Source organism: Lycorma delicatula, chromosome 9 (assembly GCF_047948215.1).
Source record: "Lycorma delicatula isolate Av1 chromosome 9, ASM4794821v1, whole genome shotgun sequence".
Lineage (NCBI taxonomy): Eukaryota > Metazoa > Arthropoda > Insecta > Hemiptera > Fulgoridae > Lycorma > Lycorma delicatula.
The window spans coordinates 92433475-92453776 of record NC_134463.1 but is presented as its reverse complement, the minus strand read 5'-3'; the positions used below and the strand labels follow the sequence as shown (position 1 = coordinate 92453776).

Below are 20302 nucleotides of genomic sequence, written 5' to 3'. Positions count from 1 at the left end.
TTCTCATTACCGTTTTAATTAAAAATAAATGTATATTTTTTTGATTTATATTTTTTTTTAAATTATTACAGAATATATAAAGTTTAAATCTTTTTGTTGAGATTAATTTTTTTTTAACTTTTATTGGGTTTTTAAAAAAATGTATAAATAACTTTAAATACATTTATTAGAAAATTAAAGAAAGTTCAATACCAGCGGTTATTTTCTAAAAAGAAAACAATCTAATATCGGATATACTATCAAATTACGATGTAAAAATATTTCGCATGTAATTTAATCAGGTATTAAATATTAATTATTTAGTTAAAAAAAAAACTGTTAATAAAGTATGCATTGTTTTAACACAATACTCGTATAATATACTTTTTTGCGCGCGCACAAATGCACACAAATACCACGTACATTCATACTTATACACAACACATACAAAATATTGTATTAGAAAATAATAGTTTTCTTTTTAAATGATTGATGACATTACAAATAATATTATAGTTTATTGTGGAGGGGGAAAAATTACGAAAATAGTGGGGGAAACCGGGGTAATGATGGACACCACAGATTCCTCAGTCAGTTCGCGTGAAACCACGTGAGGGTACGTCTCTGGTCCGATCCTTGAAACACGATTGGCGGATTGACGTTACCTTTTTGTTTGTTGTTTTTTTTTTTTTTTAATCTTAATAGTTGTTTAAAAAAACGGCTATTTAAACTGAGCAATATAAACTAAAATTTAATATATAAATATTTAATTTTTAAACATCACTTCGTATTACTACTACCATGGATTCTTCAACAACTTTAAATTCGTTTAATCAACAACCGATATGGATTATTCCAACCGATAGCGGTAAGTTTTTCTCTTTCTTCTTTCGTTTTGTTTTTTTTTTTTTTTTTTTTTTAATTTACTTATTAATTATTTAATTTATTTATCATGGTAAGTTTTTTCTTATTTTAATATTACTAATTTAATTAATTTATCATAAAAGTAAATAAAAATATTTTTATTTATTTATTAATTTTTATTTAAAAATTCATTAAATAATAAATGGTACGATTTTTCTTAACATATGATTTAATTTTTATTTAAAATTATAAAGAGATTGTCAATTATTCAAATTTTTTTTTGTATATTTTTGTCTTTTAATTTGCTATGGGAGACAATTTTAAAAACAACATTTTTTTTAAATGTATTATTATTATTTTCTAAAAAATACAATCCTCAATTTTCGTTCTATAACAAATAATTTTAACTTAATTATTTATATGATATCAAACGAAATGAAAGAAGAAAAAAGTAATTTGTATAATGTGCGGAAAAAAAAAGAGAATTTGTTGAGACAATATAATACACTTCTAAGCGTTAATACAAGGTTATCAGAAGTCGAAGATTCGGAAAGTTTTGATGGTAATATTTTTTCAAATTTTATAAATGCTTTTAACGTAATTATTTGTTTTAACTTTTAATTTATATTAAAATTATAAAAACTTATATTTTCTATTAAAAAAAAATTTAAGTTTTTATTTTATTAATTTTTATTTCGTTTTCAAAAATTATTTTTTTAATCTAATTGGGTATATAAAATTGTAATATTATTTTTTTCGAGTTTATTTTGTGTTAATTTAATACGGAATAAAAGTAACATATACTTTTTTAATTTATTTTTAATTCAAGTCAATTACTTTAGTAATTCACGATGCGTTTGGATTGACTTGTAATAAATTTTCCGGAACGTAATCGGGAATCAAACCCTGGATTTTCGGTATTGCCGGTAACCACGCTATCGCCAGATCAATGAGAGTAATTAAAAAAATTGTGAAAAATTTTTTATTTTTAGTATGACCAATACAAAGAAAAATAAAATTTGAAAATAATGAAACTAACCTATTAAAAATTGTTCTGTTTCTGTGTTTTTTTGTTTTTTTTTTTTTATTATTTCGTTTATTAATTTTTTATAGTTTAATTTGTATAATACTAAAGAATATTACTATATTATAAAAATAAACTTTCATAGGTTAACTTGAATAATATATTTCCAGACATAGTCATACAACTTCCGAATATTGCAACTAAATAAACTTAAATTATCAAAGTACACCATTAACAGATATTCAAATTGAGATATAATATATACCTTCATTTTTTTTTTTTTAGTAAAAAAAAATAGTAAAATCAAAATTCTTTAGAGCTAAGTATTTATGAAATGAAAAATGAAATCTATCCTTCGTTCTAAAAATTAAAGTTTAAAAAACTGATTAAAGTTTTTAATAAAAAGAAAATTTTATATATATATATATATATATATATATTTTTTTAAATTAATTTTGAAGGACGTGGAATTCGTCCTCTAAGACATAAGTTATCAAGAATAGATTTTTTTTTTAATATTACTAATGAAATTTTAAATTTTTTGAAATTAATATTGTTAATGTAATTTATAAATTTTAAATTTTATTATTCCACAAAATAAATATTTCCTTAATATAAAATAAATTAGCATTACTAATAATTTAAAAAATGATGCGAGTATAATTTTTTTAAATAAACTTTTTTGATATCTCCTGATTCGATCCTTTAATAAAAGAATAATAAAATAGATACTTTGTGTAAAAATTTATATGTTTAACAAAAAATTATTCCAAAATGTTTAATCTAGACCGATTGGACCCGTGGGAAGTTCTGATTTCTTTTCAGTGGCTTACATGGTTGTTGTAGCTGAACCGCCGAACTTCCTTACATGATAATTTGGGGTAGCTCTGTTTGTCTATTTAGCCTCCGGAACCGGCTTAAGGTATTTACTTCAGAGGATATGTATGAATGTAAACGAAGTTTAGTCTTGTACAGTCTCAGGCCGACCGTTCCCGAGATGTGTGGTTAATTGAAATCCAACAGTCAGAGAACACCGGTATTCACGATCTAGCTTGGTTGGACTAACTGTAAATAGTCTCAGAAAGCTGGAGGATTTGTGTAAAATATAAATATCGAAATATCGTATTTTAAATAAATATTACAACGTGTAAATAGAGAAAGAGAAAAAAAAATGTACTAAACTTATAAAAAAATTCCCTTTTTTGGAGCAATGTAATACGCTGACAAAGATAAAATTATAATAGTAATATAAAATTTAATACGTTTCAATTATTCTGAAAGTTAGATTTTTGCATAGATTACTGGCATTTGTAGTAATGACCTAAACATTGATATGAAAATAAAAATATACATTAATTTAAATCTTGTAATTAAAATTAATTAATAATTTATTTAAATCATTTTATATAATTAAAATATTTTTCCTTAGCTTACTACAAAATTTAATAATTATTTAGTTGAGATGCCTCACCCCAAAATCACAAAAAAAACATCTAAAATCGTTGTAAAATCTTTTAAAATGTAGTTTATGATGGAAATGAAGTGTCGGAAAAGTAGATATTTGAGTATTGATAGACTCGATACGCACACACATATGGTGTGTAAAAACCTTGCTAGTCAAGGTTAGCGAGCGAAGCGAGCGTAGGTTAAGTTTGGTTAAATTATATCGGCAAATTTAACCAAACTTAACCTACGCTCGCTAACCTTGACTAGCAAGGTTTTTACACATCATATGTGTGTGAATTTGCATTATTATCGAGTGTATCAGTATTGAAATATCTACTTTTCCGACACTTCATTTTCATCATAAAATTCATTTCAAAAGATTTTACAACGGTTTGAGATTTTTTTTGTGATTTCGGTGTGAGGCACCCCGCAGACAATCGAACGTCAATGGAGGGAAGTAAGAAGCAATGTGCCGTGTTATGGAAATTTCAAACACCATTTCCATGTACATACGGCTGAATTTTTATTTAAAAGGAAGTATTGTGATTATAAAACACGTTTTCACCATTTATGGCGAATTATAAGTGAGATACAAAAAATTTTACACGTTTGTTATTTGCATCACTATGTAAATTTTTACTAATTTTCTATTTTCTGATGTCCAAAAATTAAATGAATAAATATTAATTTTGAATGAATTTGATATTTTTTTTGTGATTTTGTGGTGAGGCACCTCAACTAAATAATTACCCAAAATTTGAAGAAGTTTAAAATTTAACGTTAAGAAAAGTGAAACAGAAACCAAATTAATTTTCAGAAAATTGAAAAGAAAATGAAATGAAAATTGACTTAGTAATTATTGAGATAAATTAAGTTGGAAAATCTGAGATATTAGTATTGGTTAAATGGCATTTCTCCCGCCACCACCCCATTCGGTCGCCCTAGAGCATAGACCAAATGTCAGTGCCAAGATACGGCTACTGTGCCTCTAAAACAGTTTAGCAACCTCGTTCCTAAAAGCTCCTAGTGAGCTACCTATCAGCGTGAGCGGATTAAGCAAGGTGCTATTCACCACCCGCTTATGTGTCCCAGCCGCTCACTTGTCAAAATAATCTAAATCGGGGAGGCGCACCCTTTGTTACTAATTACTAAAAGTCAAATAAACTAAAATAAAAGTTAATAAATAAAAGACAACAATTTAAGCTGTCACGCCTTGGTAAATATTAGTAAAAAAAATAAAATAAAATCTTAATTGGAATCGATAGTATTTTTATACTGATAAAGAGATAAAATCGTATAAAAAAAATATTATTCGCATACAAAGATAATCAAAGCGAATGAAAAGGTGATTCCATAGAGGATTAATGAAACATTATCTCTTCTTTCTTTCTACAGTACAAAAAAAACTGAAAATCTTAAAAAATGACTAAATAATTTTTACATGGGTACGAAAACGATAAAAAAAAATAAAAAATATAGGTTACTTCACAGTCTCCCTTTAGACAGTCCGAACAGAAATTAAAAAATCCCTTTCGGCACGCCGGAAGGCGGAGGTAGATTTCACCGGTGCTAAGTAGGGAATAAAAAAGATTTCCACCCTAAATTAAGAAAAAAATCCAAATTTACTCAATACGACAATGGTTGCATGTGAAAAAAGCTTTACATGTTTAGCATACGACAAGCCCCATCTTACAATTCCAGTAATATTTTGTTCATACCTTGCCGTAAGAGTTGGTCATATCAAAAATTGTTTCAGACAAAAGTTTTAGGTAATATTTAGAGGACTAACGACCACTTTATACCGATTCGATACTGTGCCTATTAAGGGAGGTAAGATTTTTTTATCTTCAAAACCCCATTTTTCCCCATTCCCTGAGCCAATGGTTGGTGATATCAAAGAACTTTACTTACATAAGTTTTAGGCCCTTATCCAAAGAGTAGTAGGAACTTTAAACAAATTCGATATTTTACTTAATAAGAAAGTTACAGCGATTTTTTTTGTTGTTGAGAAAGTACTCCCATTTCCACCCCAATGGTCCGATTTTGGTCGTTAATGAACTCGACCAAGATTTTGAAACGAGTTATTTTTAAGGAACAATTTGAAAGTCATTGACACAAAATTTCGGCAGTTATCGTGTCCACAAGAAAGTGAAATATATATATATATAAATCTATATAATTTTTTGACCTAACGGTGGTTTTCGGGTCTGGGAGATGCGAAACGCGAAGATATGTAGAAATTTTCCGGAAGTCCAACCACGGTACCCATTACAATAGGTAGCTTTATTATGAAATCTACCTAAAAATAGTTTAATACCTTCGGCTTGAACTGTCTGAAGCGAGATTGTGTTTTTTGTTTTTAATTTTATAAATACAGGTAGAAATCACTTGTTCGATACTGTTCTGGATTATTGTTTTTATTTTTTAATTCCTTTGTAATATATCAGTGGTTTCCAACCTTTTTTTACCGATGACACATCACTGAACGCCCACGATATCGCGGCACACGTATTTATTTCTGATTAACAATAATGATTATACCGGTAATAGTAATAAGTAATATTTAATTCTTATTAAATCAGATATTCAGTGTATACTGACCGATGTTAACTCAAGCGGGCACATTCTTCTAAATACAAGAAGCATATCGAGCGGCGACAAAGTAAGTGCCTGAAATACCGGCCAAGCCTGGAATACCGGAAGTCCGATTAAAAAATATATATTATTGTTTTTCTTTTTTAATAACGCACCACAAAAATTAATGAGAAGTCTGTGTTTCATAGACTTTGTTAATACGTGGCTTTATGATTGACAGACCAAAAAGCAAATTATCTTCAAAATTTACCAGTTTCTTTCACTGTTTACATTTCCTAAAGATTGCAAAAAGTCGCGCTAATTGTTTTGAGATCTGAAATCCTGCGATTCGGAAAACTTATTTCATATTCTGCTGCAGCAGCATTACACACACCCAAAATGAAACCATATGAGCGTATTCCTCTGTCGTAAATAAGTACGGCATTACTTCAATGGCAAACCGATTACGTTCAAACTAATATTCACAGAAAACCTTCGCCGACTACAGCGCAGTTCACAGTACCCGATATATTTAATGTACCTTACAGAATGATTTAAATCCTAATACAGTATTGCGCATTTTTATTTTATTACCAACTTTGAAATAATAATTTTTCAGATAATTTATTGTATTTCATTAATAAAAAAAATTATTATCTAAGTAATTTTTATTTATTTGTTTTTATTTTGCAACTTATTTCTCAAAACTACTACAAAAACAATTCTGGGACCTATTTTATTACATTTTTCAGGTCAATAAGCATAATAAATTACTAATTCTGCCCCTTAATTAACGTCCTAAAAATTTCAGTACGACCATATTTCACCAGGGTAGCTGAAATCTGAGCGAAATCTTTCACTAGCCGTAATTCGCAAACGTAGCATTTTAGAACGTATGTTTATATTCACTTTTTCCATTATTTTCACGAGTAGAATCGGTAATGAATGTTCCGGGGGAACTTCGTGATATCCTCGGTATATATAAGAAAACTCCAGTTTAAGTGATTGTTATTTTCCTATTTTTTATACCTCATAACGTAAAGAAAATTCATTTTCATCCTCCACTCCAACTACGTAACGCAAAGTAATACTTTTCTTCAAAAAGTCGGTAAAAAAATTTATTGCCTATAAGAATTAAAAATTCATAGAAAAAATTTCGTCAATTTAAATTTTTGATAATGTGAATTCTGAGTGTAAAATTATAATTTTTTTTCTTTTAGGTACTTTTAGTTAAAGCATGTAAGGATTAAGATAACTCACCTAGTAAGTTAGAGGTCTAGTGATGAACGCGTCTTCCCAAATCAGTTGATTTAGAAGTCAAGAGTTCCAACATTCAAGTCGTAGTAAAGACAGTTAGTTTTATACGGATTTAAATACTAGATCGTGGATACCGGTGTTATTTGGTGATTGGGTTTCAATTAACCACACATCTCAGGAATGGTCGAAATGAGACTGCACAAGGCTACACTCATACATATCATCCTCATTCATCCTCTGAAGTAATACCTGAACGGTAATTCCCGGAGGCTAAACAGGAAAAGAAAGAAAGTAAATGTTAGGATTAAGATAAAATTAATAGGTTTAGCCGTATATACACATATTATGATAATTAATTTTAAATGTAGTAGTTATAATTTTTGCGGTATAATTCGAATAAAAAGAATTAATAAGAAAATGATTTAAGAAAAGAAATATTATAGTCTGTAATTAACGGTATTTATTGATCAATTTAATTACTTAATTACTCTTTTAATTGAGAAAATTAGTTTCTATAGCCTACCTAGTATTGGATGTTATATTATCAACAAATTAAATACAAGTGTTTAAAATATTGTCTACCGTTATTTTTTTCATTTGTATTGCATCATCATAAATATTATATTATTATAACTATTTGTAACCTTGAATAAATATAAATATTTACATACAATAAAAAAATTCTACCTGAATAATCAATAAATCAAAACTAAAATTAAAAAATTAATTGCGCTATTAATTTATAGGTAATTAAATTCTTATTTTTATTCTTTTCTTTTTTTTATAACTTTAAGATTTACTGATCGATTTTAATGAAAAATGTATTACTGTATTTGGAAGTTATCGCGTGAGAAATTATTATTATTAAAAATGTGCATTGATACAACCAATTAGAGCTACAAAGCTCTGTAAATTTCGCTTTGGAAATCATTGCGATTGATTTCAACATGAACCGTGGTATTTTGCTCAGAACCCATCAAATATGCTCCTCTAATGGGTAAATAATCAATAATTTGGTTCAATCAACTAAAAAAAATCACAAAAAAAAGTTACAAGTCGTGAGGTCAGGTCTCATTCCGTAACCCACCAATCCACCGTCTTGTGGTGAACGCGTCTTCACAAATCAGCTGATTTGGAAATCGAGAGTTCCAGCGTTTAAGTCCTAGTAAAGGCAGTTATTTTTATACGGATTTGAATACTAGATCGTGGATACCGGTGTTCTTTGGTAGTTGGGTTTCAATTAACCACACATCTCACGAGTGGTCCAACTGAGACTATACAAGAACTTCATTTACACTCATACATATCATCTTCTGAAGTAATACCTGAACGGTAATTCCAGGAGGCTAAACAGAAAAAAAGAAAGGTCATTCCGTACCATTTATACGGATTTCAATATCCTGCACCAATTTCATATTTCCCTTTAAATTAGATTAAGTGCCAACCACTTCAGCCTCTATCTGTCACACATCCCACATACATTAGTTATGATTGTAACGACTGTTCAAAAAGTGATGCAACCTTATGGGAAAATGAATAAGTTAACAATAGTAGTTGCAAGTGGCCTCCATTATGCGATTTACATAATTGAATACGACGTTGCATGCTCTTTGTAACGTTTGGAATTGCAGTGATACTTCGTTAAATTTCGCCCTGAAATTCGGGAATAGTGTGAGGTTGAGATTTGTAACCAGTATCCCTTAAGTTATCTCCTCAAGAAAATGTCAGGAGGGGATAAATCAGGAGACCGAGGGGCCACAACCCCTTCGAAATCACTTGTTCATGAAAACACTGATCCCAGAAAGTCATATGTTTTTTACGTTTTTGACACCTAAGGAACCCAAAAAACCGGATGGAAATTTTCCGGATGTTCGTATGTACGTGTTTATATTTGGTGTCGCCCTCTAAATCATCTTATATCTCCAGAACTAGTGGTCCGATTTTCACCAAACTTGGTCATATTATTTTTATATATGGGGCATTGATGCCATTAGATTTTAAACTTAAAAGTTCAAGGGGATGAGGATGTAAAGCAAAGTCACCCTCAGTATCTCGAGATTTCACCTAATTAAGGTCTTATTTTTCTTAGACACATTTGTTAACAATTAAAAAATATAATATTTCCAAAAAAGTTTGCAAAATCGCACACCCACCCCAAAAAATGATCTAAATAAACTAATTGCTAAGCGGGTATACTGCGTCATTAGTACCCCCTCTCACCAGAAGGAGCGCTAGTGTAGCACTGATATACTGCTGCGTTGTCTTCCGCTATGTTGTGATGTCACAGGTAAACTGTAGAATTAAATAAATGAATAACATTTAAAGTGTAAAAAAATGTTTAAAGTGACCGCTAATACCGCCACACCCGCGCGAATGAAGTACATTATGCGCGCGCGTTTTGGTTAGAATCATTAAATTAAATAAATAAAAAAATATAATATTTAAATAAAATGATAAATATTTTTAATTAAATTGTGTGTTTATGTGTTTTAAAACCGTGCATCAAAAAAGAGCCGCATGACGGGAAAATCCTACAACTGTTTTGTCAGCTTTTTTTTTAATTTCATAGTGAACTCTCAGTAAGAATGTACTCACTCGTATTTTGCAAAAAAAAACTTTTGAAGGTTTAAAGTAAAGCAAATAGATTTTCAAATATCAGCTAGACAAAATTTGTTACTTCCTTGTACGAAGTAAAGGAAGTATTGGATCGCGAAAAATTTCGGGTTTCAGATTTCAACGAAAATATCCTTTTTAACCATCCCTGAATCCATTTTGACTAGTTTCGGCGTGACGTCTGTACGTACGTATGTATCTCACTTAACTCAAAAACGATTAGCCGTAGGATGTTGAAATTTTGGATTTAGGACTATTGTAACATCTAGTTGTGCATCTCCCCTTTTGATTGCCACTGAGTTGACCAAAAATTTCCAAAAAAGTCCAAAATATTTGGATTTTAGACTTTTTGTTGACTGCAGTAATAAGCCCTCATTGAGAGCTTTTCAACTGTATATCATAAGTGGTACTTATTTTCATTGTTTCCAGAGTTATAGGAAAATAAAATTTTAATTTATGAAATATTTTGATCTTACAAGGCACATCGGTTCGAGTTCGACTCATTTCCTTTTTTTTAATTTAAATATATTGATTTATCAATAATTATTAACTTTTGATAGTAAAAAAATTTTTTACAATAAATAATAATTCAATAAAAAAAAAATCAGAAATTAAAGTGAAATAAAATTTTATATACTTTTAAAAATGTGTGTATATAATTTAATAGGCGTACAAGGAAGTCATGTAGTGTCCACATCAGATTTTTTTAATTATAAAAGCTATTTTGTTCCCTTCTGATGGAATCAGTTGGTTTTTTTGTTTTTTGTTGTTCATTTTTAATCATTTAATTTCTATTTAAGAAAAAGCATTTTTTCTGTTTAATGTTTAAAATTAAACATTCATTATGGGGAAAAATCTTTAACTTACTTGAGAAATATTTGTGAGCACTTTGATCAAATATTCCTTCTAGAATAAAAGATAAGAACTATTATCCTAAGGAACCTCGGATAATTCGATTATTTACTTCTATATACTGGAATTAAATAAGTTGCAGTTAATAAATAGATCTTTATGATAATAGTTAAGTAATAAATTTATCTTAGGCAAATTATAACATTTCATTAAGTATCATGACACTTCTCTCCTCTTCTTTTCTTTGTATTTTTATTTTATTTCTTTTTCGTTTCATATTAATCTTTTATTCTCTTTCCTAATTTTTCTCTCGAAACATATATATTGAGCAAGTGTTAATTTTATTACCGTATTTCTTTTTATTATCGTTTCTTGATACTATGAAAGTTAATAAACCAAATTTTATTTTTCCATTGTACTCTTTATATTAGTGTCCCAAAGGAAATCGAAATTCTGCGATACCGTAATGAATTAGAAACTTTAATAAGGCGTTTATTATTATTTATTATGCTACAATTTTATTGTTATGCCAAATTTATTACGCTATAATCATTAAATGCAAAATAAAAAAAAACGATTTTTAGTGGGTAACATTTATACGTTCGTGGATAAGAATTTAACATAAAATTTAGTACTTTATTTTTTTCTTTTTTTTTTAAATTTGTTGAAAAATTTTTAAATATTTTTTTCAACAATTTAAGGAATTTTTTTAAGAATTAATAGTTTACTATTAATTATTTATTAATTAATAAAGCGGGTCAAGGCTCGCTTCGCTCGTCTTTCCCGTCTAGCTGAGTTCGTTATCCTTATTGTTGTGATAATATACTGATAATAACAATTAAAGCCTGAAAAGCTCTATTTCCTGAGTTTCCATCATTCTTGACGTAGAAGCTCTGATTCGATCCTGTTCAGTGGCGGCTCGCGTATAGGCACTGTGGAACTGCAGAATCCCCTATTTTCACTTGTTATTATCGATAACATTTAATACAATCAGTCCTTTTTTCTTTAATTCTTTCTTTAATTTGTACAATATATAATCCTTAAGCTTAATGTCAGTAGCCATCCCCCAGTTTATGAAAAAGATATAAAAATCTTTATATGGAACTGTGCGCTTCACAGTTCCAGTGGCGTAGTGTTTGGCTGTTGCGCGCATGCGCACATAGAAAGCTGCACGCTAGGGAGAGAGAGCACTGTCGGCAGTGCCGACCCTGGCGTAGACTGCTGGAAGGTAGAATTTTTTTTACTCCTCGTGTGTATGGAATTTTCCTTGTTCTTTCTCTTTTTTAGTTTAGTCGGTGGAAGGAATATGAAAGTGGTTTAGTTGTTTTTTCAGTAGTGCTCAGAAAATGGCGGAAATCAAGGGCTCTTTGATTGCCAAATCTGTCCAAAAACACGCTGGAAGGGCGAAAGAGAAGGTAATTAGTAAAAACTAATTATGTATTTGTTTCTTTGTATATAGAAATTTAAATTAAGCATTGGACTATAAAGTTTTTAAACGGACATTTTATTAAGTTATTATCTAATAATACTAATAAATATTATCTGTATTGACATTTTATTATTTATTCGGTTAAACCGTGTACCATATTCTTGAATGTGATAAAGTGTGGAATTAGATTATTATCCTGCTTCCAGCTATTCTATTTGATTCATTTTTTTCGGTTCTTTTATTTTACAGAAAAATTTAACCATGGCCTTGAAAAGGCTCAGAAAAAAATTTTCTGGAGCAGCACCCCCACTAATTTTAACTATGAGCCGCCACTGATCCTGTTGCAGGCGAAGCTAGTAATGCTGTCGGTCAGAAGCTAAACGAGAACCACGCACTTCAGCTGTTTCAGACGACCGAGATACTCTCATTCTTTTAGCAGACTTTGATAATAATAAAAGTTCCTTATATTTTTGAAGCCTTTTTTTTAACTTTTGACAATCCAATATAGACAACCAAAATAAACAATCAAACCGATAAAAGTACGCTAAGTCTATTAATTTAAGTTAATTACAATAATATTAATAATGACTAATAAAATATTTTACATATATTAATCGTTTTACATTTTACAGAAATATAATGAAGTAAAAGGATAATTAATTTATTTTCTTTAGTAAATATCTTAACACCTATTAGTAATATCGTGATAATTCTAATTTGAGATAATGACCAAGCCTCTGGTATAAATCTATAAAGTTTTATTAAAATCTTCTCCACTAGTTTTTGCGTGATGCGCAAACAGAGACGACCCTAGTTGCCATTTTATTATAGATAATTTGCCGTTTTATGTATAGATAAACTTAAATGCTATAGTACGGGTAATTAAAAAATACGGGAATGATAGTCATGTAATTTTCTTTCATTCGTTACATCTTTTGTAGGCTATATTACATAAAATTACTAATACTATTTAATGAAAGGTTTATTATCAAAAGAATAACCAAATCTCAGTATTGACTATAGATTGAATGCAAAGCCATATCTATTTTGAATTTATATTGGCGGAAGATTATTATTTTAGATAAGATAAAAGAATTGTAGATTGTCCAGGTTAAAGGTATCTAAATGTAACAGCCTGTATTAAGGCAACCAGTTAGTATTCATTGTTCACCAATTAATATTCACCACGACTAAGGAAAGATCCTTGTATAAATTTATACAGGATTTGGGTGGATGGTATGTCTCGAGCTAGTTCGAAGGGCAACGGGTACCCAGGTGCTCACCAACCATGTTAATTTAAACCAATATCTGTTTCGATTCCGCGTAGCAGCTGATGATCTGTGCGTCTGCAGGGAAATCCAGTCAAATGAATACCTGATGTTTAACTGCCCTGCTTGGGGGGGGGGGGGGGGGGGAGCAGAGACTGGCCATCCTGGAACTTAGAGGTCAAGGGGAAAATCGGCCACCACTCACAAGCGACGAGTCAATGTGGCGAGAGCCGCATTGTCGGACCGTTTGGGAGTTCCTTGATGTGGTTTTTATGTTCAACTGACATCAGTAATTTACCTAAGAGGAAAGACTTCTACCGCACTGCTGTGGAAGAGATACAACCTATATATATATATATATATATATATATATATGGCTGACTACCAGCCAATTAAGGCTCCAAACGCTTTAATATGGTGGACAGGTACTTGCTGACATTCAGCGACCTATGCTTGGAAGCCAATTGCTGTTTCGACGAAATAAATTTTAATTTATGGATGTCATATATATATTTAGTAGTTGACGGGGTGCGCCTACTCATTTCAGCAAATATATGACAAGTGAGCGGTTGGGACACGTAAGCCGGTGGTGTATGGCACCGCGTTTAGTCCGCTCACGCTGTAAGGGAAGCTCTAGGAGCTATTTAGGATACTGGTCGCTTTACTGTTCGAGGCTCAGTAACCGTTTGAGGCACAGGTCGTATGCTTAAGGGCGACCGAATGGGGTGGTGGCGGGAGAAATGCAAAGCAAACAAACCAGTTAATGTAATTTAATTTTTTTTTTTTTTATAAACACAGCCACTCATAATTTTTTAAAGTAGACTAGTCATGATCAATGTGTACACACCTTTGATAGCTAGGCAGACGTTTAGACGATAATCTAACTTTTGCCACGTGTTTAGGAACATCTCCGGCGTCATACCACCAACAGCTTAAATAATTCTATGTTTTAAATCATCCAAATCGCGAATTTATCTTTGGTACATACAACTTTTAATAAATTCTCAAGCAAAAAAGTACAAAAAAAAGTTTACAAAAGTACAAAGCATCTAGGTGTACCTTTTCATCTGATCCAACATACGGGAAAAGTGTCATCAAGAACACAGAAACTTCTCGATGAAAGTTTGCTGGACTACCATTTTGTTGGAAACTGCAGCCTGCAGAAATCTGACTTCTCAAGCATGTCAAGGTACACATGTACTGTCACAATGGGCTCCATGAAAAAACAGATCGATGACGCAGTTTTTGTGCAGTCCTAACCAAACATTGATTTTTGATTGTCCCTTTCATTTTCGATTATAGCATGGGGGGTTTTCAAGACCCAATTTGACAGTTGTGTCTATTAAATTTCCCGCCCGTATAATGCATCATCACTAGATAACGTATCAAAATAATTAGGATTGTTTTCGACGCTTTGCATTACCTCTAAAGTAAACTGATTTCCTAGGCGGTAACCATTTGTTTTAATGTGTTGATTAATTTGTACTTGTTCTTTCGCAAACGGAGCCGCTTACAAACAATGTCGTGAATAGTGGAACAAGAAACTTGCTGTTTGTAATTAGCCCGCGTAATTGACTTTCCAGGAATGGCAGACTGAAATGCTTCGTGTACATGATCTCGTCTTATCACTAACTAAAACATTTGGTTGATTTCATGTCTCTCTTAAAGTCGTTTCCCATTGAGGACTGGACTTGGATGTAGAAGGATAGATATTTCATTAAATTCGTACACGATGTTGAACCACGTATCTGATTGAAACACCGCTATCCAAAGCACGCACTGAACCTTCTGTTGTGACTCCACATCTCGACTGATTACTACTGACTACAATTGCATTGTGAATCGGCATGCATGCACATGCGTATCCCGCTGACCTTGAGATATACAGAAAGATGTCTTTCTGATATTTCCTGTCGATTGAGACTATGTTTAAGAAATTGCGGCGACTAATTTTCTAAACATATGCCATTATTTTTTGATAACTTTAGCTCGGACACACTGTATTAAATGTATATTTTTTCTAAACTGTGTAATCTATCGTAAGATGTAACTTATAAATTATTTATTATTACTTCCTTATACGAAATAAAGGAAAGATTGTGATCGCGAAAAATTTCGGTTTTCAGATTTCAACGGAAAAATCTATTTTGACCATTCCTAAATCCATTTTGAATAGTTTCGGCGTGACGTCTTTACGTATGAATGTATCTCGCACAACTCAAAAACAATTAGCCTCGGATGTTGAAATTTTAGATTTAGGACTGTTGTAACATCTAGTTGTGCACCTTCCCTTTTGGTTCCAATCGACTGGACCAAAAGTGTCCAAGCCCAAAATCCAAAAATTTTGAATTTTGGACTTTTTCTTAACTGCAATAATAAGCCCTCATTGAGAGCTTTCAAAGATATATTATAAGTGGTACTTATTTTCATATTTTCATTGATTCCAAAGTTTATAGCCAAATAAAATTTTAATTAATGAAATATTTGGATCTTACAAGGGGAAGGCACATCGGTTTAAATCTGATTTCATGTTCTTTTTTTAACGTTTTTTTTAGTTTAAATATATTAATTTATTAATTAATAATTATTAATTTGTCATTGTAAAAAAACTTTTACAATAAATAATAATTGAATAATAACAATAAAAAAATGAAAAAAATATTATAAGTTATTAATGAAATAAAATTTTAAGTACTTTTCATTTTTTTAAATGTGTATATGTAATTGAATAGAGGTACAAGGAAGTCATGTGGTGTCCACATCAATTTTTTTTAAATAGGAAGGTGGACATATGACGAATGATTTCGATTTAAAATTTTACAAGAAAAACAATGGTGAAACCCTTTTTCTGTAAATACCTTCGTTATCGAGTTATAAGCATTCAAAATTGCAATGAGGAAAAAATCGTGTTAACAATAAAAGATGCACGCATGAATAGTTTTATTGCAGTTTACATTCATAATGCATACAATAACAAATTTTAAACAGTTCTATAATATTGATAATAATAAAGAATTAACAACACAACAAATATGATTTTAAGGAAATAAGATTTTCTATCTTCCTTTTGTTATGTTCAATAAAAAATCTATTTTTAAAAGTTTTTATTTTCTTTTTATTGGCTGTATTTAGATTAATTTTCTCAAAACTAAATTCTCTTAACTTTTGTTACTAGATCTTCCGCATTTATTAGTCATTTAACAAATCTGTTTTTACCACAAACCTAAAAAAGAAACTGGTTTTTCGACACCGAATTTTTTTGTTTTACGTCGGATACCTTAAAATCTACTGGAATTTCAGTTCTTATGCCTGGTTTATCCTATTTCCAGCTTAAATTTGGCTCCCAAAAACTACAGTAGGACTTATTTTTATTAGAAAAGCTAAAATCTGGGCGAAATCTTTCGCTAAGCGCAACTTGAAAACAAAAGGTTTCTAGACCTATGATTATATGAGTTTTTCATTATTTTCACCAGTAGAACATGTCCTAAAAATTTATCCGTTTCTTCGTTTGACATTGTATACATATAACCAACTGTAATGTCAAGGTTTGAGGGACCTAGAAGAATACCTTCTTTCTTTTCCTGTTTAGCCTCCGGTAATTATCTTTCAGATAATACTTCAGAGGATGATATATAACAGTGTAAATGAAGTATAGTCTAGTATCTTCTCAGTTCGACCATTCCTGAGATGTGTGATTAATTGAAACCCAACCATCAAAGAACACGATCCACGATCTAGTATTCAAATCCGTGTAAAAATAACTGACTTTACTAGGACTCGAACGCTGGAACTTTCAACTTCCAGATCAGCTGATTTGGGAAGACGCGTTCACCACTAAACCAACCCGGTGGGTTAGAAGAATACCTGGGATTGTCCAATGTATACGGTTTCAGCGGTATGAGTATGAGCACTGTAAAAATAATTGTATAAAACCCTATCGCTATATGAAATGCGTGGGCGGGCACAGAATCACGGATTTTCAGATGAATTACAGGAATATACCAGCAACCTATGCGTTGTGCTATTCAGACCGCCCGGAAAACTGCAATGGTTGTAGAGCATATAAGGAGATCTTAGAAAAAAAGGAGAGGAGGAGGGCACATCTTACCCCAAAAGTTACATCTCTTTTTTCTTGTTTAGCCTTCGGAACCGGTGTAAAGTATTACTTAAGAGGATGAATGTAGATGATATGTATGAATGTAAATGAAGTGTTTAGTCTTTTACAGTTTCAGGTCGACTATTCCTGAGATGTGAAGTTAATTGAAACCCAACCACCAATGAAAACCGGTACCCACGATCTGGTATTTAAATCCGTATAAAAGTAAACTGCGTTTACTAGGATTTCATTGAATCTTACAAATCTCGACTTCAAAATATCTGATTTGTAATGATCAGTTTACCACGAGACTAACCCGGTGGGTTAAAAGTTACATATCCTGGGACCTCTAAAGAGAGCATATTCCTTGGGTTGAATTATAGCAACTTCCCCTATCTAAAACAGAGATCAACCGAGTATGTGAGTGATCATGCAAGTAACCATTCAACTATTAGTCCACGATTGTAAAATCGCTCGCAATTATTCTCTGAAGCGATGGTCGGTGATAAACGTTACAATTCATCTACTTTGCTTGATAAGTTGACAAAGAACATCGATTTTTTAATACAACAGATCGGGAACCTCATAGCTTTGCTAACAAATGTGGTCGCCAGAATCTGCTGATGGCAATGAGTCTGAGGATCGCAACATGGAACATTAATACCATATTAACATAAAAAAGAATTTGGAGGCTTTTTCCTAACTGAACTGTTAGATATTCTTATCTCCGGGATACATTTCACTGGTAACAACTATTTAAGTATTCGAGGCTATTCCGTGTATTTAACTAGCTACCCAAATAACAGAGCGCTACTAATCAAAAATGTGTTAAAACATATACAACTCCCACCAATTAGGACCAGTCATATTCAAGCAACATCAGTTGAATTAACAGACTGACTTGAACCGCTAAAACTCTTGGAAAACTACTGTTCTTCATGTCATGCAATCACAGACGAGTTGTACTTTCAATCTTTCAGCTGAATAATACTCTTATCTCTGATACAGACACGGTGTGGTATCTAAGTTTATATCTAAATCGTCATTTAACCTGGAACGATCATGTTAAAAAGAAGTGGAATCAGCTAATACGATAAACCTTTATGAATATACTGATACTTGATAAGAAGTCTCATTTATCCCTAGTAAATAAATTATTGTTGTGTATGGTCTTCCTGAAACCAGTATGGAAATATGGCGCACAAGTGTTGCAACAGTAACGTTGAGTTCATACAACAATTTCAAAGTACTCAGAATCATATCAGGAGCACATGGTTCGTTAGGAACAATGAGGTTCACGAGTCTTGAGATGGCATGTGTTTGTGAAGAAAATCAGAAGGCCAGTAGAAGCTAAATGTCTAGAATAGATAAAAGCACCTGTAAATCATCTAGCAGTGAATTTACTAGACAATAATAGGGATTTTAGATGATTAAAGAGACTCCATGTATTAGATCTCGGTGATATTTTGAGGTTAAATGTGTAATCTGTGGGATGGAACACTGGTTTCTACTGTTCTTTATAAACTATTATCTACACCCATCTATCATCAAGTTCTTGTTATTGCCGGTCACTTTGCACTCATGTAGAGATGGGTAAGGTAAGACTTCTGCTACCATTTAAAGGTTGTGTTGAATGAACATTGAAGAGCATTACAGTTGTGTTCAATTGTACTATCTAGTTCCATTAATTCCTGGTGCTGTTGGTTAAGTTTGATTTTACCATCTGATTTACTACTGTGATTCTGTTGTGCTTACTACCTTCCTTGTTTGTGAATTGATATATTCTTACTTTAGTAACCTATTATTTATATTTACTTATCTGTTATTTAATTCTGTAATGTACTTTGTTCTATACTTAAATGTACTTTGATTCTGTTATCTACCTTATATTAGTATACTCTCACCTTGTATTCTTGAGAAGTGTCACTTATTATTAATGTTGCATTTGAAGAGGACTATATTTGGATAGTCTTTTGACATATTGTACTTAATCAGAGAATTTACGTACGGTATCAATATTTGTAGGGTACGGACAAAAAAAAATCTGATGTGGCCACCACATGACTTCCTTGTACACCTTTTAAATTACATATACACATTTTTAGAACCACATAAAATTTTATTTCATTAATAACTTCAGATATTTGTTCATAGTTTTTCTTTTATTGTTATTATTGAATTATTATTTACCATAATTTTTTTTTACGATCAGAAGTTAATAATTATTAATAAATTAATATGTTTAAATTAAAAAACAAAACCTAAAAAAGAAAAGGAAATGAAGTCGGATTTGAACCGATGTGCCTTCCCCTTGATCCAAATGGTTTATTAATTAAAATTTTATTCGGCTATAACTCTGGAATCAATGAAAATAAGTACCACTTATGATATATCGTTGAAAATCTCTCAATGAGGACTTATTACTCCAGTTAAGAAAAAGTCCAAAATCCAAATTTGTTTGGATTTTGGACAGTTTTGGTCCAGTCGATTACAATCAAAAGGAAAGGTGCACAATTAGATGTTACAACATTTCTAAATCCAAAATTTCAACATTCTACGGCTAATCGTTTTTGAGTTACGCGAGATACATACAAACGTACAAACGTCACTTCGAAATTAATCAAAATGGATTCAGGGATGATAAAAATAGATATTTCCGTTGAAATTTGAAAACCGAAATTTTTTGCGAACACAATACTTTCTTTACTTCGTACAAGGAAGTAAAAATGTTTTAAATAAATATTTTAACAAAGATTTCATTTTTAAAACGACATCAAAACGTCCTCAAAAAAAATGAAAATATATTTTCATTTTACCTTAAAAGGAACTTTATTTTTTACTTCAGGTAAAACTTTTATTGAAAAAAAAATAAAAAGTGTATTAATATTAGTAGTAGTAAA

At 30.8% G+C, this 20302-nt stretch overlaps 1 protein-coding gene across 1 annotated transcript in view; it reads left to right on the top strand.

Annotated features, from left to right (window-relative positions):
- The first annotated feature begins 584 nt into the window (after positions 1 to 584).
- LOC142330613 (synaptic vesicle glycoprotein 2C-like) overlaps positions 585 to 20302 on the top strand; it is a 78488-nt gene continuing 58770 nt past the window's right edge. The window contains exon 1 of the mRNA XM_075376016.1: positions 585 to 847. Coding sequence (XP_075232131.1) covers positions 781 to 847 — 67 coding nt within the window. The 5' untranslated portion in view covers positions 585 to 780. The remainder of the gene's footprint in view (positions 848 to 20302) is intronic.